This window comes from Podarcis bocagei (assembly GCF_964188305.1).
Source record: "Podarcis bocagei genome assembly, chromosome: 4".
Taxonomy (NCBI): Eukaryota; Metazoa; Chordata; class Lepidosauria; order Squamata; family Lacertidae; genus Podarcis; species Podarcis bocagei.
The window spans coordinates 38,961,643-38,984,564 of NC_138128.1; the positions used below are offsets into that span (position 1 = coordinate 38,961,643).

At 41.6% G+C, this 22,922-nt stretch overlaps 1 protein-coding gene across 15 annotated transcripts in view; it reads left to right on the forward strand.

Moving 5' to 3' along the window:
* Positions 1 to 22,922, forward strand: part of EPHB1 (EPH receptor B1) — a 366,648-nt gene that overhangs the window by 287,260 nt on the left and 56,466 nt on the right. For 13 of the 15 annotated variants that reach the window (XM_081192559.1, XM_081192560.1, XM_081192561.1 and 10 more), the window contains 3 exons: positions 15,170 to 15,351; positions 19,163 to 19,325; positions 22,641 to 22,749. In XM_081192559.1, coding sequence (XP_081048685.1) covers positions 15,170 to 15,351; positions 19,163 to 19,325; positions 22,641 to 22,749 — 454 coding nt within the window. The remainder of the gene's footprint in view (positions 1 to 15,169; positions 15,352 to 19,162; positions 19,326 to 22,640; positions 22,750 to 22,922) is intronic. The other 2 variants (XM_081192557.1, XM_081192556.1) reach the window with 1 other exon arrangement.

A 22,922-nucleotide genomic window follows, 5' to 3' on the forward strand; every position in this document is an offset into this window, starting at 1 on the left:
CTTCTGCCCATCTGTGGCTGCCTCTCCTTGGACAGCGAGGGGCCTCAAGGTGGCCTCGGCAAGAGCAGGTCAAACACTCCTTTGGTCTATTGTCTCAGCTTTGATTCCCCAGAGCTCCATTCAACTCTACTCAGCCCATCCTCCTCCTCCTGCAAATTTCTCTTGCTTTATTATTCTGTTAGGTGTTGTTTCCTATGCTCCTTTTTTGTCCTGCCTGTCAGTCACTCTATTCCCCATCTGTGTATCCACTCATCTCTCCTTTCCCATTTCTGCCAGAAAGCCATGATTATTAAGAGTTGATATATTTGCATTGTATTCAGACATGCTCTGTAATTATCCAACTGAAGCGCATTTGCTTTCAGTGCATTATGGATGCGAACAATATTTGAAAGACCACAAACATAAAATAAATATTTGGCAGTTAGATGCAAGGTGTTAGCATTCAGCACTTGTTTAAGCAGGTTGAAATGGGGTGCCAAGCACTAGAGGCATTTAAAGGGAGGTTAATGGGAATGCACAGGCAGAATAGATTGTGCAGATTTGGCACTGACTCAGTCATTGATGCTTAACAATTTAGTTTTGCTGGCCTCTCTATTTTTGTGCCGCCGCTGACCTAAAAATGCAATATATTTCTAACTGCAAGAGTTACTGCCTAAGCAGACAATAACGGGGAAAGTGTGTTATTATAGGCAGCTGTATCTCCATACACCAACTTTGAATGGGAGTGTGCATTCAGAATCTACATGGGGCTTTATTAAAATCACGCATGAAAGAGTGGGGGGGGGGGAGCAGACTCCAAGTAATGACAAATGATGGAGAAATTTGCATACTCCAAGTTCACAAAAAATAGTATTTATGTCAATTCTCTTCTCTTTAATTAGTCTAATTAAGCATTTCTTAACAGAAACAAACTTGGATGCCTTTCTCAAGTTCATAAGAACTAATCAGTACCCTTTTCTTAACCATCTGTCTGCCCATTCACCCATACATCCATCTCCACACTACTTTTCTTTTCATCTCTCTGTAACAGCTATCTCCCCATCTGTCCATCTAGCCATCCAAATAACCCTCCACCCCAATGAGTTCCTATTTAATTCCTTGTATCTTTAAGGCTCCCTTTTGTTAATGTGCAGAGCCTGGGTGCCTCTTTACGTGGTCCTGACAACTTTTGTAAGGCTCGCAGTTTTGCCCACTTGCCTGCCTGAAAGGTTATTGCTGTGGGAAATGTTGCTAACTGACCCTATTCCCAGAGCGTTTCAGGCTGCAAAATATAAATACGTACAGCACACTGAATTTCGTGCGTGAGCAAGTTGTAATTGCAGGTCTAGACTCATGGTGTGTGCTTTAGCTTGGCTGGCTCTTGCTATAGGTCTGCTTGCTTTGAAGACTGCTTTCTCTCATATCCAGCAGACATCCAAGTTAAGAAAGAAGGTCTTTTCCCACTTCTTCTAAAATTTTGCAATACAGTGGTACTTCAGGTTAAGAACATAACTCATTCTGGAGGTCCGTTCTTAACCTGAAACTGTTCTTCACCTGAGGTACCACTTTAGCTAATGGGGCCTCCCGCTGCCGCCGCGCTGCCGCCGTGCGATTTCTGTTCTCGTCCTGAAGCAAAATTCTTAACCCGAGGTACTATTTCTGGGTTAGCGGAGTCTGTAACCTGAAGCATCTGTAACCTGAAGCGGCTGCAACCCGAGGTACCACTGGATTGACTTGAGCCAGTAAACATTTGCTACATCTTCCTATTTCAGATAAGCCCAGTTTTGTTATTTTGCTGAAAGATTCCCCCACAACCACCACATTTCTAACACATTCAGCTCATGGGGTAGAATTTTCCCCAAATGCTCAGTGCTTACCCAATTTTACCCTGGTGGCAGTTATTTGTATTTATTATAGAGCCACTTTTAAAGAACAAAAATCTACTTCATAGCCCATTGTCCCTCTAGCAAAAAGAAGGCAGGATTATTTCAGTTTTTAAGTTTCATGCATGCATTTACTGGCACTTGCTGAACCCCCCTTCCCCAGTGCCACTGAGGCGTCATACCTATGAGGCCCTTGGTGAGTTGGCTGGTTTGCATCATGCATAAGCTGATGGCAGGGGATGAAAGTGTCAAACTGGATTGTTCAATTTCCTTTTGAGCAGGAGAGAAACCTGTGAGGTAGGTTAAGGAAATGTAAACCTTTTAACCTTTAGTATTTTTCTGTTAAACCACACAGTCTCACATGCATCATAGTCACAGAGGTCACACACATAACTGCTAACACATCACTTCACATAGTTACCGTATTTTTCGCTCTATAACACGCACCGGACCATAAAACGCACGTAGTTTTTAGAGAAGGAAAACAAGAAAAAAAATATTCTAAACGAAATAGTGGATATATGATTTTTGTGGTTCATGCTGTGGCCACAGACATGTGATCTGACAGTGAGTTTGGAGTAGCCCAATGCAAAAATCCTGAGGATCCATGTGGATCCATGCTTTGTAACTACAGAGGAGGGAAGGAAGGGGAACCATGGATCCTCTGCTCACGACTGCAGCAGATCCCCCCCCCGCCACCCACAGGCATTCGCTCCATAACACGCACAGACATTTCCCCTTACTTTCTAGGAGGAAAAAAGTGAGTGTTATGGTGCAAAAAATACGGTATATGTACTCAAACTCACATACATGAATACAAAATCAAATAGTTCTGCTCATTCTATAAGCATCCCAACTACAGTATACGATGGCACTTAGAAGCTTCTCCTGTAATTTTTGGTGCTGCACTCCATAGTACTATTTCAGGCTCTGGAAAGGGCACAATCATCAAACATCTACAAGGAATAGTTACTATATGAAGTGTGGAGTAGAATAAGATGATCCTAGCATTTCCAGGATACACACACACACACACAAATGTGTGGATGCAATTTATACTACTTTGCCTTTCATTGAGAAGAAAATCTGTCCTTATAGCTTGATGGCATTAATTTATTGGCCAAGCTGACCACTTCAAAAGCTAGAATTTAAAATACTATCCCTCCATGTATTGAATTGCCAAGTTGGCTGCTCACTTGTGAAAAAGACTCCTAACTCTTCTTTGACCATTTTCACATATTGCTGTTCTGAAGCACAAAACGTAGAGATGGAATTGACAAAAGAATCGTGCCTTAGCTAGACACACCTGTCCATTCCCCTGAAGACCAGTCAACCAGTATATAGTCACAAGATATCACTTCACCTGCTGGATGTGAGAAGGTTTAATTTCACATAGGGAAACTTTCAAAACAGGTTTGTAATAAGAGAAAGGAAGGTGCTTTCCCCATAAATAGCACAAGGTGCCAGTGTGCGTGTTAAATATCACAATATTAGCCCAAACCTCTGTGATAAAAATACCTCATTTGTTAAGGAAGGTGTCAGCAACATCGGATACCAAGTGTGTCCCATGCTGCAGTAGGGGTCCCTTCACCAGTCTCTGGAGACTCCTTGTCCTGCAGCTGCAAACCCAGGAACCAGTACTATCTGCTGTTAGAAAGTTTTTTTTATTTAAAAAAGAAAATTCAGAAAGATTATCGTTTCTCAAAGTGGCCAGTAACCTTTGTAAAAGTAAAATGGAGTCAAAACACACTAGTCATCTGGGGTTTGAGCACTATTCTGAGCCAGTCGTTCCCAGTGGAATTAGGAAGGGGCTAATCAGATGAGTGATCTTTCATAGGCGGTATAGTCATTTGTTTCATTTTTTTATTTCCTGCTACCTTCCTATCTCTATCCCATTTTGTTTACTTTGCTCATTTGGTAGTCAAAAGAATATAATCCTAGTGGGAAATGTCTAAACTGGTAATCTTTGTTTGTTTCCTGAGTTCTAAGTTTATCTTACTATTAAATATGTGGATCTCATTCTTCTTTACAGGAGATATTAATTATATTTTGCTGGTAACACCAGATGCCTGGGCTGATCTTTACATAAAATATTAAGAAGGTCTGGAAGCCTTCCAGGAGATGTTCAGGATAAAGACTTGCACGAGGGTCAATAAAGTTTGCTATATCCATTATGCCAACTTTGCTGAACTACAGAAATAAATCATAGAAAAAGTTCAGCTTGGCACACACACCATTTCAGGCTTTCCATGGGATCTGGCTGCCCCTGTGATAACAGGGTGCTAGACTAGATAGGTGTACCGGTACTTGGTGTGATCCAGCAGACTTCTTAATTTTTTATGATCTCAACCTTGTTCTGGGAGCAAAGATAAACACACTGGTAGAGCTGTGCTGAAGGCATTTGCTGTGCTGAGGCCAAGGGTGAGTCTCAGTGAGGACTACAAGGCAGTCTGAACTCTGTGCCTTTGAATGCACCAAATCTGAGGTGTAGAATCAGACTGTTAAAGCTGGGAAGCCACTAAACAATTATTGTGTTTTTAAGAGGTTTGCATTGTGAGTCACTTTGAGTTCATCTGGTGAGGGGAAAGTGGGATATAAGCTTTCAAAGTAAATAATAAAAGCATAATTGGTGTTTCTATCATCGATGAAATTGATATTTATTCAGGTGAAAACTAATCCAAGCATGATTCATTCTACATAAGATGCCCTTGCGTTTATGCAAACCGAGTTCTTTATAGAAATGTAGGGTAATTTATCAGAGCTTCCAAGAACATATGATCAGCTTCCACTTTGCAAGATTCCTCACATGCACCCCAGTGCTAACAGGGTGAGAAATCTCTTTCTCAAGATTCCTCTTTTGAACTTCCATCTGTGTGGTTTTGTAAAGACGTTTCCGCTTCAGATTAATTCTTTCCCTTTGTGCAATGATGCTGGGCAATCCATCTGAACGAGCAATGATGAGGAGGCCTCACTACTACCGCCCGCCCACCTGCACACCAATTTGATGCCGATCATCTTTGCAGCATTATCCATGTTAAACAGGCAGGAGCACCAGGGGGGGTTTGTGAATGTGGCAATTAACAAAACAGCAATCAAGCTAAGTGTTTAATTTCAGAAAATTATCATCTTCTCTGAGCGGATGTGGAGAGATAAAAAAATAAAAAAATAAAAAACCCAGGATTAAATGTGCTGTGTAAACAAAGGCAATGCTGGACTGTCAACATCACCCACTGGAAAGAATAAGCAGCACCTCACTAAGTGAATTCCTGAACACTCACCCGAAGCAGGAAGCATAAAAATAAGAGCTGAGCACACACATCCACTCAAACCCTGTTCTGAAATGATTCGTCATTTTTCAGTCCTTTCCTCTCTTTCAATTTTGAGGAGGGGTGTTGGGGGTTTATTGGGGGGGGGGGTTGGAGTGGATGTCCGTCAAAATAAATTGGAGTCTCTGCCTGCGGATGGCAGGCAAAGCCAAGCCAAATACAGCAAGGAAGACTAAGCATGTTGATGAACTAGAGAAAGATGCGAGAAAAAGGGAGATGCTGCCACCAAAGCAGCCCCAAGGGGTCCTTGGTAGGAGATGGATTACATCACCAGCATCAAACAGAGATGAGAAAGAAATTTGGTTCACTTTGCACTTTAATGAAGTGAAATGCAGCTGCCCTTCCAACATCTGCACTTTTCCGAATTTTGGAACACAGTTCTCAAACAACAAAAAATGGGTGTGTTAGGGGAAAGTGTGCATTAGAGTGCTTATATTAGTGAAAAGAAAACACAAAAATGCATCATGTTGGGGGAAATTCACACTAAAATTCTGATAAATATTTGTGAGCACTTTTAATAATTTTAAAATAAAAAATTCACAAAGAGATGCAGAAATGTGGCAAGCTGTGCTTAAGATTGGAGATATATATATATATGAATATATATATATATATATATATATATATATATATATATATATATATATATATATATATATATATGAGAAACCCCCACTTTCAGGGGTGCAGCATTTGTACCCCCACATACAAGACAGTGGAGACAAGGATCAATTTAGGTAGCTGGCAGAAAAGTGGGAAGAATGTTAAAACTGTTTCACCTCCTCTGAAATATTTTGGTAGCATTATTCTCCCCTAGCCCTCTGAAATCCATTTCCTCATTTGAGTGCCAGTTTAATCACACCAAAACAATTAATTTTTTGGGTGGGGGATCTGCCTTCAGGTGTTTCATTACAACCATAAGCTAATCTGAAGAATGTTTTCTGTGGTTTGTAATAGATTGTTTGTAATAGATTTGTATGTGTCACATACTGGCAATTCCAATGTGATGTGTTGTGTGCAGATCAGCCTTCCACAAGCTGGTGCCCTTCAGATATTTTGGACTACAACATCATCCCCAGCTAATGGATGTAGTCCAGCACAACTGGAAGGCACCAGTGTGGGGTAGATTGGTCTACACTCTGAAGTTAGATGTAACTTGATGTGACAAGGGAGATCAGTGTTTAGGAGCTCCTTGCTGTTTTTAAGAAAGCCTTAAATACCAGCTGTGGGAGGATGATTAATAGTAATAAATAGTGTTGTTTCCTGCCTGTGGCTCCCCAAAGTGGCTTCTAAGCAATAAAAGACAAAACAAATTAAAATATACCAATGCTATTTGCAGTGTAATATTGTAATGTATGACATCATATTAATGCAATGTGCAACATCAGATTGCTGTGTAAATGAATGGCTGAGGCATTCACATCCTTGCTCATTCAGAGGGATTGGCCATTCTCATGGCAACTGTTCTCCCACTCCAAGCTTGGGGAAAAGGTACAGATGCCATCAGATGCATTTATTACTACATGGAGAAATAGCAGGTTGAATGGTATACTAACTGGGGAAATGACTCAGGGAGGAAGGGATAACTCTTACACTCACCCCACCCTGCTCTTTCCCCAATACCATGGTCTTGATCTGATTTCCACCCACCCCACTAGAGCTGGTTGGATGGTTTGTAAACCACCAGAGATCCCAGTCACAGATCTCTCATGTCCCATCCTTAGACCAAGGAGATCTGGGTTCAGTTGACCATGAAGCTCCCTGAATATAATGAGAGTTTGAAAAGATAGTGGCTTGACTGAGCTCATTTGCCTATGGAGCTGGCTCTCTTCTCTTTCGTCCCTCTGTTATCTCTGATTAAAAAGATTTTGCAACTTCTTCCAAAAGCTGTGAACAGAGATAAAAACATCTATGCTCCACCTCTCCATATGCTCAAGGCTGGTTTCAATAATATTTTTTAAAAAATAGTTTTACAAAGCCTAACACATTTTGGCAACAGAGAAATCTAGACCATTAACACCCCCCCAGCAATTATGATGCCTCTATAAATACCACCAGCAGCTACCTCAAATATGAGGCAAAGTGTAACACCTGCCTTTCAGGAGTGAAGATTTCACATAAAGAAAAACAGCAAAGAGAAACTGGTCCTAAGATAGGAACATTTGTGATTTTAACAGAGTAGTAGTAGGAAAACAAAATTGACCATGTCACTCTTAAGAAGATTGCAAGTGGTGACAGGACAGATTCCCCTCAGCTTGATTCAGAATCAGGGCATAGTATTATAGGCCATGTATTGTGTTACCTTTGAGCTCTGTACTCTTAATCACAGCTCAGTTCAAGCTATGACCAGAAAGGGAGGGGTACTTTAAGACTGAGGAGAGCTATGGGCAGGCCAGGGGAAGTTCCAAAGGGCACAGGAAAAAAGGACCTGTGCAATCCTCAAGCCTGGGATTTCTGTCCCAGGTCACATAATACATTATGTAAAGATGTTTCTGTGTTCTCACCTTAGCCTCTATTTCCTTGACCTTTTCAATTTGAGTCTAGTCCCAAAGCTTTCCTCCCAGAAGGCTTTGTGCTAAATGCAAGTTAGATGAATGGCAGCCACCAAGCCACATCATTTTGTAGTTCAATAACATTGTTAATTTCAAGATGAAAATCAGTGAAAGGAATTTCTGAAGCCTTCTTTGAAGCCTTTTCCCCAGCTGCTTCTTCAAGCTTATTTTTTGACTCCAGAGGAACTCAGTTAAAGAAGGTTGCAGGGAGAAAAACAATAATGTCCCTTCTCGCTCACTGCTGCTCTGCCCACTCACTACCTGGTAGGACTTACCATTTTACAACTATTTGTATTCCTGATTTCATCCAGTCCAAGCCAGCATGGCCAATGGTCAGGGATGATGAGAACTATAGTTCTCATCAGAAGGACCACAGGTTCTCCATCCTTGATTAATTGTATATGCTCCAATCCCATACTGCTCTGGGTGTTTGCCCTGCATATTTGCAGAATCTGCATTCATTTGTATGAGTTGTAACCCAAACTTTACACTGCTGCCTGTAAAGATTTATGGAGTGGTGGGCCCCCTCCCGCATCTGTAGCCATTGGCCCAATGCTATTATACAACAGCTGTAAAATCAGCTTGGGATCCAGCAGATCCCAGGCCATCTCAGCCCCTCACAAGCCAACCTCTCTCTCTCTCTCTCTCTCTCTCTCTCTCTCTCTCTCTCTCTCTCTTATTATATTTATTGCAAAACATACTACACAAACAGACAAAAAGAATACCACAATGACAACTAAATATTAATTGACTATACATCATCTAACATCACACACTGATGTTAGTTTTTGACTGCTGATTTACCTCATTGTGCTTTCTAAATATTCTGAAGCCATATCCACTTCCTGTTATATCTATTACATATCAAGATTTTTTTTACGTTTATAATTTTCTTCAATATTCAAGATTCAATCTATACCTGTCAGGAGATTTGCATTTTCACAATATTGTTTTAAATATTCTTTAAATATTACCCATTCTTTGCTCACTTTCTGATTTTAGTGTCCTCTTATTCTCCCAGTCATTTTCACAAGTTCCAGGTATTCTATCATCTTCACCTGCCAGTGAAGCTTTGTAGAAATTAAGTCACCTTTCCAATTGGAAATTATATCGGCCACCCTCACTCTCACCTGTATGTTTGGCAGGTGCAAGGGGGAGTGCTACATTGACTGGGTGAGAAGCACATCAGGGTGGCAGTGGGAGGCTGACTTAACTGGGATTAATGAAGGGCAAAGGGATGCTTCCACACAACCTAGCACACATCCCTCAATCCCAGAATGAGGGGGTTTGGCTTGCTCCGTAAGACACCTCTCCAGAGGTGGGATATTAAAACAGGATGTTTAGCACTGTTTTCATGCAATTAGGATTCACCAGCATCCAGGGACTCCTTTTGATCCTCAAGGAGGCTGCCTGCGAATTTTGTATTTAGATTCCATTTTGAGCACCTCATTCTATAGTACATTAGAGTTATCAGCATCATTGTTACTTATATAAAACATCGCTCTACGTTCTGGTGGAGAGGTGATTGACTGTCGGTAAGCAGCATTGTTCTGTGCACCATTAAATTAAGAGGCTGGCACCACTGCTCACCAGGGACTTAAGGGGCAGTGAGTTCCAGAGGCATGTATAGGGAAGAACATTTAGAAGACTCTGAGGATTAGTCTCTGCAGAGCCCTCACCACATGCATCAGTGGGCTTTAAAATGAGACACTTTGATGTCTCAGGAGGACCAGACAGGAAATTAACTTGTTTAATGAAGCGCAAGTTATATTGCCTTGGTTCTGTGTGGACTCCCATCCCCAGCAGGGATTCGAAAATAAATGCAGGAGGCAGATTCACGGATGACGTCAGTGATTCTCCAGGACTCTGACTCAGAGCAATGCGGACTCCCATCTGGCACATACGTTTCGAGAAGAGATTCCTACTTTGCCACCGTTCAGCTGGTTGTCAGCTTGAATCAGATAAAAGTATTTCTTTTGCTTAAATTAGTCATTTAAAATGTGGAGGGGTGTTTTTTTTAGCTCACCCTTCATTGAAATCAACCCCCAGTATCCTATCTGTTTCTTTCTTAACAAATTGTGCTAAAAACAATTGTACCCTGCAAAGAAATCACAGACATGGCATCCCTTCCCTTCGGTTTTCCCCAGGACTCTTTGGGGAAGCCGTGACTGTAAAAGTGGTAGATGTGCTTTAACTGTATGGTGTGGATGTGACCTTTTGTCTCCTGAGATACGGGCAAAAGCAGGTCTGGGAAGACATGGCTGGGGTTACAGCGGAAAAGTGGTCAGTGAGCGGGGAAGGGTTATGTACAGGACACATACTTGTTTGCCATTTATCCTGCATGTATTTCCCCATCTCTCCTCCAGCACAGACATAGCACATAACTTCCAGGAAGTCCTCAAGTATGGCATGTAGGCAACAGCTTCTCCTTATTTGTGCCACAGAAACCTGTATTCAGAGATATACTGCCTCTGAACATGGAGACTATAATGACTAAGAAAGGTGGCTAGACCTGTCTGCTATACCTTTGTCTAATTCATCTAATTATCTGGGCATGGGGGCACCACACAGAATAAGTTCATCAAGAGCTATTAGTCACAAGAGCTATATTGCCTCCAGTATCAGAGAAAGTAGGTTTCTGAATACTAGTTGCTGGGGAACATTGCACTTATGTCCTTCTTGTGGGCTTCCCAAGGGTATCTGGCTGCCTACTGAACAGACTAAATAGACCTTCGGTCTGAACCAACAAGACTCTTCTTATGCTACGTTCTTGTATCCTCTTGTAGCAAATTCCTTAAGCTAAGTATGTATGAGTTGTGTGAAGAAGTACTTTGTTTTCTTTGCTCTGGTCCTATTGACAATCTGATATCAGTGGGCAGCTGGCGTCTAAAATTTTATTGGGATAAAAAATTCAGTCTATTCACTTTCTGCACACCATGCACAACCTCTATCACGATCCCCTTAGTTGTCATTTTTCTAAACTTAAAAATTCCCCAGATTCCTTTGGCCTTTTCTCACAGGGTTCTTTAACCCCTTGATCATTTTGCTTGCCTATTTTACACCTTTTCTAGCTCTAGGATATATATTTTTGGAGATCGGATAGCATAACAGTGTTCTTGAGGAGGTTGCATTATACGTAAGTTTATAAAGAGGCATTGCAAGATTTGTTATTTTTATTTTCAATCAATTTCTTAGTGATTTCTTTACATAGAATTTGTCTTGCTGCTGTTTCACACTATTGATGCTTTCAGTGAGCTGTAAGAGATACCAAGAGGCAAGGCTAGTTCATAGCCCAATTGACACATGTTAGGTATTACTGATTTAAATGGCTACCCTATTCCCCACCAACTTCCTGCCTGGAAGTTTTATATAACCTTCCGCAGTAGAGTATTGCAAACTGGCTCTCATAATCAATTGGTGTGCAATGCGGAATTTGCCACATAATGTCGCGGTCATATGATTGCTTCACCATCTGTCCCAACTCACAACTCAACTTATTTTTTACTACGCTCTAAGAATGTTACTGCACCACAGAACAACAATTATTTTTATTATCGTGTAGGAGTACTAGTCATGGTAGTAGTAGTTTAGGAATATTTTTAACCTGTCCCTCACTGACAAGCCATCCCATGGTGGGTGTATAATAAAACTATTTAAAAAGTAAAAGAGTGTCACCAAAATATCATAAAGGAAAGTCTGATAAAAACCAATAGCAACCATAGCAGCTATAAAAACAGCAATAGTAACACAATTGGAAAAGAACACTGTATTCTTGCCCAGAAAATGCCTATGTGAATAGATGGGTTTTCTGTTGATGATTGAAACTCATGAGAGTCAGCAGCAGCCATACATCAAAGGACAGGGTGTTCCATAATGGGGGTGCCAAAATTGTGAAGTTCCTTTCCCGGGTAGCTGCACAGCAGATCATATTTGGGAGATATTGGTTGATATTGGGAGAGTGGGGCAGGAGCTGACTCTTCAAGTATTTCAGTCCCAAATTGTATGGGGCCTTACAATTCATCACAAACACCTTGAGTTTGGTTCGGCCACATATTGACAGCCAATGCCACTCTTTCAGGTGTTAAGTGGTGGTGCTGCTAGGTTGATCAACGCATTGCATTTTGTACGAGCTGCAACTTCCAGACTTGAAACAGGCTGAAATATTATGTCCCATGGTAAATTGGTCATACAACTGTCTCACCAAATACCAGACGGTGTGCACAGACCCATTCAAACCTTGCTCAACACACTATTTTGGGTTTTCTGAATTGGTCTTGAGTTGAGAGACAAAGAACAAGTGAAATAAAGCTGAACCACAATTATTATTTAGTAAGCTATGTAATGAGGTAGTGGAGATGGAGCCAAAACTGGGTTCTCAATTTTTGCCCCCCACAAATGGGCTGTCATTGCTCCTGCTTGTCAAGGGCAGGTCACATTGCAGATGACTGCAGGGACCCCACACTGCAGTCACCTTCCGTGCAATCCTTTCTTGATAATTGCTTTGCCAAGAGCAAAGGGTCCAGCCACACTATTCATAGTGCTGCATATTAGCTGCAACAGCCATTTTATAGATGGCAATATGCACCTCAAGACCGCTGTGCCATCTTGCTAGGGGTGGATTGTGTGTACAGAATGCCTCCTTTAACTGATTGGCCTCTTGGCTACTTTTAAGGATGCAATCTGCCAAGCAATGCCCAGCAGAAACCCCCCTGTCTCTTTTCAGAAAAAAATGTGACCTCCCCCACACCTGCCCCCATTTCACTGTGAAGAACCCTTCCAAAAATCCATTGCAGCCTTAGAAGTGCCTTTGCCATTGTTCATGTGATGGGGAGGCTAAGGAGAGCAAGTTGTGCTGGCTTCATAGTGAGTGAAAAATATTTTTCCGAATTTGCTTGTTCATTTGCAGATGGGCCTGTGTCGCTTGCCTTTGATAAAGAGTCCCGAGGAATTTTAAGTTCTAATTAAAAATAACTAGCCTTTTTAAATATTAAAACTTTATTATTTACCGACTGTTCCCATTTCATTCCTCTCACTGCAATAATGTTCTTCAAACAGCAATTAAATATGAGGAAACTTTATCACCATGGCAAAGGGAAGGCAGTATTGCTTTGAAAGCAAGCTCCATTGTAAGCACGCTTGCTAAATGGAGGGGGTGGTGAGACTCTTGATGCATGCCTTCTCCAAGAGCACGTATTCTAAATCTTCCCCAACCGGGTGCCCTCCATATGTTTCACTCCCATCCACTCTGTACTTGCTAGGAGTCCTGGGATTTACAGTCCAAAACATCTGGAGGGCACCCGGTTGGGAACAGCTGTTCTAAATTAGGAAAGGCTAGTTCTTTCATGGAGAATAATCTGCACAGCCTGAGCTAAATTGGAAAGAAAGGTCTATTAGCTCCTCTTTAACCCCACTGGGCTACGGGAAAAAGTCTGCTGCCATTTATCTTTAATTTGGCTTCCTATGATGGGGAGGAAAGGGCTGTAAAGTAGTTATAGGAAAACGATACAAAAAGACTAAGTCTATACCCATCCCTGTTTTGTCAACACTAACATCACTTCTGAGGTTGCATTCCTAGATTTCCCCAGCTTCTTTTCAAACAGCCTCTCCTCCTGCCTAATGAGTTTGCGAGAAGCGGGAATAGAGAGGGAAAATAAGAATTGTCAAGGGATCACAAGGATAATCTAGTCCAATCCCTTGTAATGCAGCAAAATGTAGGACTCGAACTCCCAACCCTGAGATTAAGAGTCTCATGCTCAACTCTTTTAAACTATTGTTTTGGCAAAGAAAGACTATACAGAGTATGGTAGAAATCCATGTGCTTTTGAGGATGGGGCTTGACTCTGTCACATGTTTTGTAAATATATTATTGTTTGTGTTTAATTAGTCTGGCTTTTCTGAAAAAAGCAAACTGAGTGGCCCAGACATGTGGACTCTCAATAAAGAGCTGGTCCAATGTGAACAAAGCTTGATGGGGTCGGAATAACCAAATTCTGTGTGTAAATCTGTTTGAAATGGATTCCTCCTCTATCTCTAGTCAGAGTGGCTGGAGTAACTACTAGAAGTGGAAGTTAACTAGGGATGAGGGAGAAATCTACTCAATTTTCACTTCCCAAAACAATACACAAACTGAATGACAAGCATCCTTTGAAATTTGCACTTTTCCAGATTTTGCACTGCCATTCACCAGTAAAAAATCTGTACAAAAATGCACACATTGGTGAAAGTAAAACACAGAAATGCATTATATTAGAGGGAAATGCTTTGAAGAAATGTGTATATTAGGAACGTTACATACCAAAAATGTTTATATTAGAATAAATTTGCATTAAAATGTTCATACAGTTCCATGAGGGCTTTTAAAAAAATAGCAGACTGAGGTGGAAATGTGGAGAAATAAATTTAAGATTGTAAAAATGAGAAGTTGAGGAAAAAACTGAAATTGGCAGATTCACTGATCCGCACAAGCAGAAATCTGAGAGGAGGAGGGTAAATTTCATGAGGCACTGAATGAAGAATAAGCAAAGAGTCATGTGCATAAAGGTCATGAGGAAAGTTGGGGGCTGAGAAAAGTTGGGGAAGGCAGTAAGGGGCAAGAGAAAAGATGGGGAAATATGACCTATGGCCATATCTTAGGAAGGTAAACTTAGGAATGGAGATTTGGAGTAGGCAGAGGTCCAAGTCTTGATTAAAGGGTCAGAGAGACATCAGGAATCAAAGGTAAAAGGGACCTGCTGGAAGAAAAGCAGAGGAACAGAAGCTGAAGGATCATAGATGAGGTGGAGGAATGGAACAACGAGAAATCCAGAAGCACAAGCTTCTGAAAATAGGTGCAGTTCTTGTGAGAAAAGGAGGCCTCCCCTCTTTGCAGGTTGTGGATACGTCCTAATGAGCAAGTGGCGTTGTGTATTGTGGGCAGGAATTTCACATATTGCTTTCAAATAGCCTTCTAAGGGTGCAACCTACCTTGCTCCTGATGAAACACCTCTGAAATATTATTCTTGTACAGCTTCCATTCAACTCATCGGAAGCATTTTTGGCCTCTTGAAGATAAAAACTAATGGTCATTCATTCATTAATTCATTTGGTGGTTTATTTGTATGCTGCTTTCCCACAAGATGGTGGACAGAGCAGCTGAACAACAAGAAACATAACAGGTCTGTGTAGTCAACATAGAATTCTACACACTAATTGTTCTAGTGCAGAAATGTAATTTTTCTTGTCTGTTGTAATACTCCATGTAATTGCATTGGACTGTATTATTATTTCATGTAATATTCATTCTCCTCCTTCACCCTCACTGCCCCTTCGACTTCACCCTGATCCCACCCTGATGTTTTATTTCTACCACCTCTCCGGAGTGCTCTCATCCTCCTTCCCCTAGGTTAATTTTCACTTTTCTTGCACTTACTGTTCCCTCCTTTCTCCGTAGCTCCCTCCACAGTTCCCATCATGCACCAGGTAAGTGCCAGCATGAGGAGCATCACACTGTCATGGCCTCAGCCGGAACAGCCCAATGGCATCATCCTGGACTATGAGATCCGTTATTATGAGAAGGTGAGCCGGATCTGCATCCCTGAGATTAGCAGCACTATGGGCGCAAGACCATCCACCGTAAGCCTGAATGTGTTTGAGGAAGGGGAGTTGGGATGGGCCATTATTGATTTCGGAGTCTGGTGTTGTTTTTTCATGTTGTGGATGTGCAGTATTGGCTTGATTCAAAGCCTAGTTGAAGTCAATGGGGAGACACTCTGTGACAGCCGTGTGATTTTTGAAGTAGGCTCTTTCCTCAGTATTAATATTTCTGGAAAACCTATATCAGATTTGTAGACCAAACCTTCAACATTTGAGGTGGGCAAGATGGGGTTAGCTGTCCTTCATATTGACCTTCACCAGAATGAATTCCTATTACTTCTCTACATTCCAGCATTTTAATGCAAAACTACTTAATTTGCACTTTCTAAAACAACACACAAAGCAAAATTCAGCAATCCATTGGCACGCACACTTCTCCAAATTTTGTGATCCAGATCTCCAACCAAGAAATGTGTCCCAAAATGTGTATATTGGGGATAATTGTATATTAAAATGTGTATTTAAAAGTAAAAAAAAAATGACAATTCACTAATTCAGGCAGGAACGTGGAGAACGGAATTTCAGATTGGGGGGGGGGAATGTGTGAGAAACTTAAATAGACAGATTCACTTAGCCGCAATTGGTTCTAATCATATTGTCAATACAAACTCTTTCCGTACATACAACACTCCCACCTGTGGACTATCTCCTTACAGGCTTTGTACCACCTGGCTGCAAAGAGTTCACAGGACACAGTTGCTTTAGTACATTATTTCACAGCTTACTAGGAACTTCTCCATGTCCAATCTTTACATTCTCACTATGGCTCCAGTCCTACCCACGTTAAATCAAATGTACCCCGCTTAGCTCAGCTTCTGTTGCCTGTTGCTTGCCTGAACCATAAAGCAGCAGCAGAGAAGGAATTCCTGTCCCAAGCGTCACTAAACCGTTCAGCCCCACTGCTGCAGAAAATCTTGAAAATAATAGTTAACTGAAAGCAGGGACTCCCCGTTGATTTCTGCTTGCTTGCTGTGTACACTTGTTTCATTTCCGCATGTTATTGAAATATCATTGTTTCAAGTGACTAATAGCTTGCTAGGAGTGACAATCTGCACACTGAGCTAGACTTGGTGATGTATAGTGAGTGCTTTGCCAACTCTGTGCCACTCTCCTGTGCCTGTATTATCCTCCTGAAGTTCTCTGCCTCTCAAGCCCCTCATATCCCAGAGATGACTCTTGTTTTATTACCTTGTAAAAGTTGGATAGATGTAACCCAGCACAGATTGCTGCAGATTGGACTAAGAACCTGCTCTGCCCATGAGTCCCTGAGGTACAGTAAATGATATCAAATGCCAGATTGTCAGGAAGCACTTGTCAATTGCGGTGCTACTGTGCAGACCATGCATGGTATTGTTTATGAGTGCAGGTCTACCTGAAATGGGAGGTGGCGGCCGCTTTGGACCTCAGCGAGTTCCCATGTTTGTATTAGACCCACCTGCCTAAGTATCTGACTGCTCAGAGGGAAGTGAAGTAGTCTAGAAGAAAAAGGGAGACAGGGCAAATGAGTTTCATGGATTTGGATTCAAAACTGAGGATATGCTATAGCTACATAGGGTCTTGATAATTGAGTGTCAAGCTGAACACAGGGTGGTCAGATGAAAAAGAGGACATGCAGCTGCACTTGTCGCATCAACTACACCTGCTGGAATTCCCTCTTCTAGACAACTATTAAAGTGCCAGAGACTTGTCCTCTTTTTCCATCTCACCACCCTAAGCAAATTGGAATTGGACACCAGGGAGTCCCAAATTCAAGCACTGGGCACTATGGTAGCCTTGGGCAACTTACTGATTTTCACCTTCAGTTTTCTATCTGTCAAATGAATATCTGGGAAGTGAAGTGTAAGAAATAGCATATGACAATCTCCAGGCCACGAAATTGGATAGAGTTGCATTCTTTCTTCAGGCCCCATTGTCACAGAGACAATGGATGGTGACGGCTCTCTGTGCCTGATGCGCACTTCACAGACCGACCCAGTGTGTGAGTACGTTGGAGTGGGCTGTTAAACTGGAATCTCATCTATACCATCCCACGCACACCACAGCAGAGCTGGGGCAAAAAAGCAGGGACTGGAAGGAGAATTTGATGAAATGCTAACACTGTGTTTTTGACTCACAAGTTTTCAGCAAGGCTTGATAAAAGCCTAACAGCCAAATCATATATTATAGTATCATATATTATATTATAGGTCATGCCACCTCTTTTGAGAGGAAAAACATGGAGTCCAGCGATTTAATAGAAATATATTTAGGATACAACAGTTGTGTTTGAATTCTGATATTCAATTTTTATTCCAAATCTCCTATTTTAGTTAATCATATATCAATAGGAGTCACAGACTTTCATTTGCACGTACATGTCAAATTGCTCAGAAATACAATGCTTGATGCAGTGTGTGCACTGCATAGTCTGTAAACGGTTGAGTTTGAGGAGGGATGTTCTGTGTTTGATTGTTGATGGTTGTTTTGCATGTACAAGTTGCCACTTCATTTTTATATTCCTGCAAGTGAGGAACATGCATGTGTAAATTCAGCTGCAATCGCTGCCCATTTGGGAGAGATGGTAGGCTAACTAAATTAAGAACTGTATAGTGGGTACTAAGAATGGAAAGCCTCTCCAACTTTTTGTACAATAAATATTACCCATATTTTTACCCAGCAAATCACCTTCACTCCAAGTTGCACAGTGAAAATGCATTCACTGTGCAGTATATTGTACCTTTCCCAAGAAGTGGGGAATTTGGTTACATCAGTAGCAAACGGTGTGGTGTGGCACTGCCATTTGCCTGGTCTCTGTCATATCACTGCTGTTTACTGGGAGGTAGCGAAGGGGAGGCAAGGTGGTACTTAAGTTGGCACAGTAGAAATGCACCAGCACAGTCAAACTGGGGCTCCTGCCAGTCTGCTCGCATTGTGGCCACCTCCCTCCTCCAGCTCCCAAGAAGTAGCAGTGATGACACTGACCAGACATCAAGTGAGTGGTGCTGCTCCACCACACTGTCCACTACTGGATTGCCCAGCTGTTGCAGATACCTCTTTGCTACCTTTTGTGATAGAATCAGTGATCTGTGTTGTAACTCGCTCCCCTATAAGCCTTCACTATTTGGTGAGGTCTTTTTGTTTGTTTGTTTGTTTGTTTGTTTGTTTGCTTGCTTGTTTTAAAAGTCTGTGAACCCTCTACACATACAGGTACAGTGGTACCTCGGGTTACGAACTTAATTCATTCCGGAGGTCCATTCTTAAACCAAAACCGTTCTTAATGTGAGGTGCGCTTTTGCTAATGGGGCTTTTTGCTGCCACCACGCCGCGGGGTTGCGATTTCTATTCTCATCCTGGGGCAAAGTTCACAACCTGAGGTACTACTTCCAGGTTAGCGGAGTTTGTAACCCGAAGTGTTTGTAACCCAAGGTACCACTGTATGTTCATTTCATCATTTTTGAATGGAGTGAATGGAGTGAATCTGCCTTTTTGATTACGTGTAAATGGTGCATCACACCATTGTTATTGAAAAGGGATCAGTGGAAGTCAATATGTAGCTGTGATTACAAAACAGTCATCAACATCATCAACCCACTGCTTTCCATGCCTAACAGGAAGCTTGCCAAATGTCAGTGGTTGCACGTTGTTCCTTGGCCCTGTTGAGGGAGAAATACAAGGAAGATGTTTGATGTTGCCTTTTGTTGCCATCTTAACTTTAAGAAGCCGTTGGCACAAAAGTACACCTTGGAAATAAGATCCCCAAAATATAACTTTTACTCATATGTTTCTCTTTTCTATTTGCTGTTCCCTGAAGGACCACAATGAGTACAATTCCTCCATGGCGAAGAGCCAGACCAACACGGCACGGATTGATGGGCTGCGACCAGGGATGGTGTATGTGGTACAGGTTCGGGCTCGGACAGTGGCTGGCTATGGGAAATACAGTGGAAAAATGTGCTTCCAAACCTTAACGGATGGTAAGTGTAACAAAAAAAGGAGGGGGGAGCAGAGAGGGAACTGAGAAAGGAACAGAGGGAAGGAGGTTGCACTCTGTCGAGCCTCTAAGCTATAATTGGATTAAATCAACTTGTCTCTCCAAACCCTTGCCTCCCAGTGGGGCAGTGTGGAGAGAGACTGGTGATTTAGAGAGATGTTTGATTAATTGCCAGCTGGAGGATTAATCTGACTGAAATCTCTTATCTCTGTTTTTACCCTGACCATGCAAGCGATTCCCCGCCCAACTGCATATGAATGGGTTTTCAGTGTTTGCATGCAAGCTAGGGAGGGATCAGATTAACCTCTGTTGGTCAGAGTAGTGGCCCAGTATTCTGTATCCAGCAGTGGGTAGTATTCTGCATAATATATGATTTATACATGAGTGTGGTGTGGTGTGCTATCCCTCATTGATCACACCCAACATGTAAATCTGTAGTTCTAGGAAATAAGCAACTATGGTGGTATAATAAAATTAGATTTTGTTTGAAGTTATAGGAAGTTGAGAAATAAACTGAATGTAAACATTCAGAGCCTGGCTGTATTTGCCAGTATCCTTTGATTGTATAACACTGCACCACCTTCCAAGGTCTAACTGCAACAGTCACAAGTTCATTTTTGAATTTCAGAAGAGACAGGCCCGTGTACATTAGTTTAAGGTTGGTAGATTAAATCTGTTAACTTAAGCACAATAGCCCAACACTCTACCAACAAGCAGCCAATTAAAAGTGCATAAAAGAGAGTACAGTGGTACCTCGGGTTACATACGCTTCAGGTTACAGATGCTTCAGGTTACAGACTCCGCCAACCCAGAAATAGTACCTCAGGTTAAAAACTTTTCTTCAGGATGAGAACAGAAATTGCGCAGCAGCGGTGCAGCGGCAGCAGGAGGCCCCATTAGCTAAAGTGGTGCTTCAGGTTAAGAACAGTTTCAGGTTAAGAATGGACCTCCGGAACGAATTAAGTACTTAACCCGAGGTACCACTGTATACATATGCACTCTTGAATTTACTCTGGTGGCCAGTCCTTCCTCTCGCTGCACTAGAGAATGTGTGGGACCTTCCTCCAAAAAGCAGGCCTAGAAAAAGTCCAGAGGAAATTGTGCATAATTGGAAGAACTCTGTGATAAAGATTAGCTCTCCAGCTGTAGGCAAAGTATCTTCCTTGGCACTCGCCACCACTGTGGAATCAGACCAGAGGCATCATCTTTCTCTACCAGTGAGGGTTTTCTGTATATGTTGTGTCAAACATGGCCACTATTTTGGCCCCAATAGCCTGCAAGAATTAGCATGCAGGGGTTTGAAAACTTAGACTTGCTTTCTCTAGAATGAGCAGTAAACAGATAAGCTCATGACCACAGCCTTGTGCAGGTATGGCACATAAACAGGAAATTAACCCAATCAGGAGGCATGAAGCAGGCCCCACCCCAATGTGCCCATGTGTGCCAGCCCTTACCCCTCTGTTTCTGTGCTGAGCAGGGAAGAACTGAAGTGGATTATCCACCTTGCAGTCATTTGAATGCAAATAGAACCCTACACACGATTAGGAACTGTGATAAAGTTCTGTGGTCCTGTTTTCTATTATTACCATACTAAATAAGTATTAGTGTTCAAGATTTGTCTACAATTGACAGCCACTCTCAGTTCATCAGGATTAAAGCATCTCACATAGTTATTCACTAAGAATGGGTTGGTCATTGCATTTTTAAAGTGTACATCCAAAGTACATACTAAAACTGTAATCTGTTAGGGAGACAATTTGGTTTGAAAGATATACACACTGACATGAAGGGTGTTGACATGTGTCACTGAACCAGCAATTCGCTGCTGTATATACACAGCTTAGACACACATGTGATTCCCATAGTGCGTCAAGCACAAAAATCTTGACTGTATCATAATTTCTATATCTGTAGAACTGGACAAGGTTCAGTTTTAAATGTGCACAATTAATTTTCTCAGAACCTAAAGATTGAAAAACCAACATGTTTGGTTAATTATATTTTGAAGAATTGTTCAAGTTCTAGCTCAAACCTCAGGGGAGACATATATATATATGAGACTTTTTGATGATGCCTGGTTAGACAAATCTTACTTTGCTTGAAACAAAATATACTCTTTTCAGTAATATATTCTCAGCGTAGCTAAAGATCAGCAAGCAATCCCCCCCCCCATTCAGGTGGCTCCCTCCATGGAGCACTTTTAAGAGGTTCTTTCAAAGTCTAGCAAAGTCACTTTTGCTACAAATGCCTCCTTGTCTAGTGTCCAGAAGTTTTAATTGAGGAAGGGTATGGGGAGCACATACACACAGCACATAACTGATGGACATTTTAAAAAATGATTTTCTCCAATACTTACAATTAGGCAGACAAGGAGAATGCTGTGTCTGAAATAGAAGCAGTTAATTGAAATACAGCAAGAATGGATATTGTATGTTATTAAATAATAATTGATTGTTAAATGAGATTTTGCACAGGATTTAAGCATCAAGCAGGAGATAAAACAGGTTACCAGTAATTAGCTGCAAAACGAGAGGAAGAAAATTAAAAGGAAGTGTGAAATATTTCCATTTGTGTGAATTCATTCTAAGCTGATAGGACTTAGAGAGAGAATTATCAGAAGATGAACAATAATTTTAATAAAAATAAAAATGTTAATTGATGTGCAGGTCCATTGTGGTAAGGACTGAACAAATAAAGAGTTCTTCCTATCTGATCAACTTATTGAGAAAGCCAGAAAGCACTGCAAAGGGTATCATTTCCCTGGATTAGGTCCTGGGTTGCAGGGCAAACATAAGCCAAAGTTTGCATGTTCTGGTGTAATGGTAAACTGAGGTTTGCAAAACAACAACAACCAAAAAGTAATTAGGTTCTCTGAGTCTGCAAGGGAAGTATGGAGATGGAAGAAAAAATATAAGTGTCTAAGGCTCCTTCCAGGCTTTTTCTTGTAGTACGAAAAATGATTTGGTGTTCCATATGAACTGAGCCATTATTAAGTGCTTGTCTTCCATAGCCCTCAACACTCAACTTGCCAAACTGTAGAGTTCAGGATCTGAGAGCCCTTCTAACATAGAAATGGCAAAAGCTGGCCATTGTTACAATCCCTGTCATGCGTGGGATTCCAGGGGTCTTGGCCTTCAGCCAGGATCTGTGCTTCTTTGGATCACCTATGTAACCCATCCTGAATTCCTGGTAGAAATGGTGGCATACAAAGCTAGTAAATAAATAATAGAGATTCGCTATTAGCAGCAAAGGATTGTATGAGCAGGCAAGAATGTTACAAATGTATTTTCTTTTCCAGATGACTACAAGTCAGAACTGAGAGAACAACTGCCATTGATTGCCGGGTCTGCAGCAGCAGGGGTCGTCTTTATTGTCTCCTTAGTGGCTATTTCAATTGTTTGCAGCAGGTACCATTTGCCACATTATAAATTTCGCTTTCATTCCAAGGCTGAATCTTCCTGAAGGAGATTGTGGAAACACACACATTTACTGCAGGGCAGCGCTGGATAATGGAATCAAGGAGCTAACAATTGATCTGTAATGGTTACATAAGAAGCGCGGTGTAGGTGCTAATGGATAT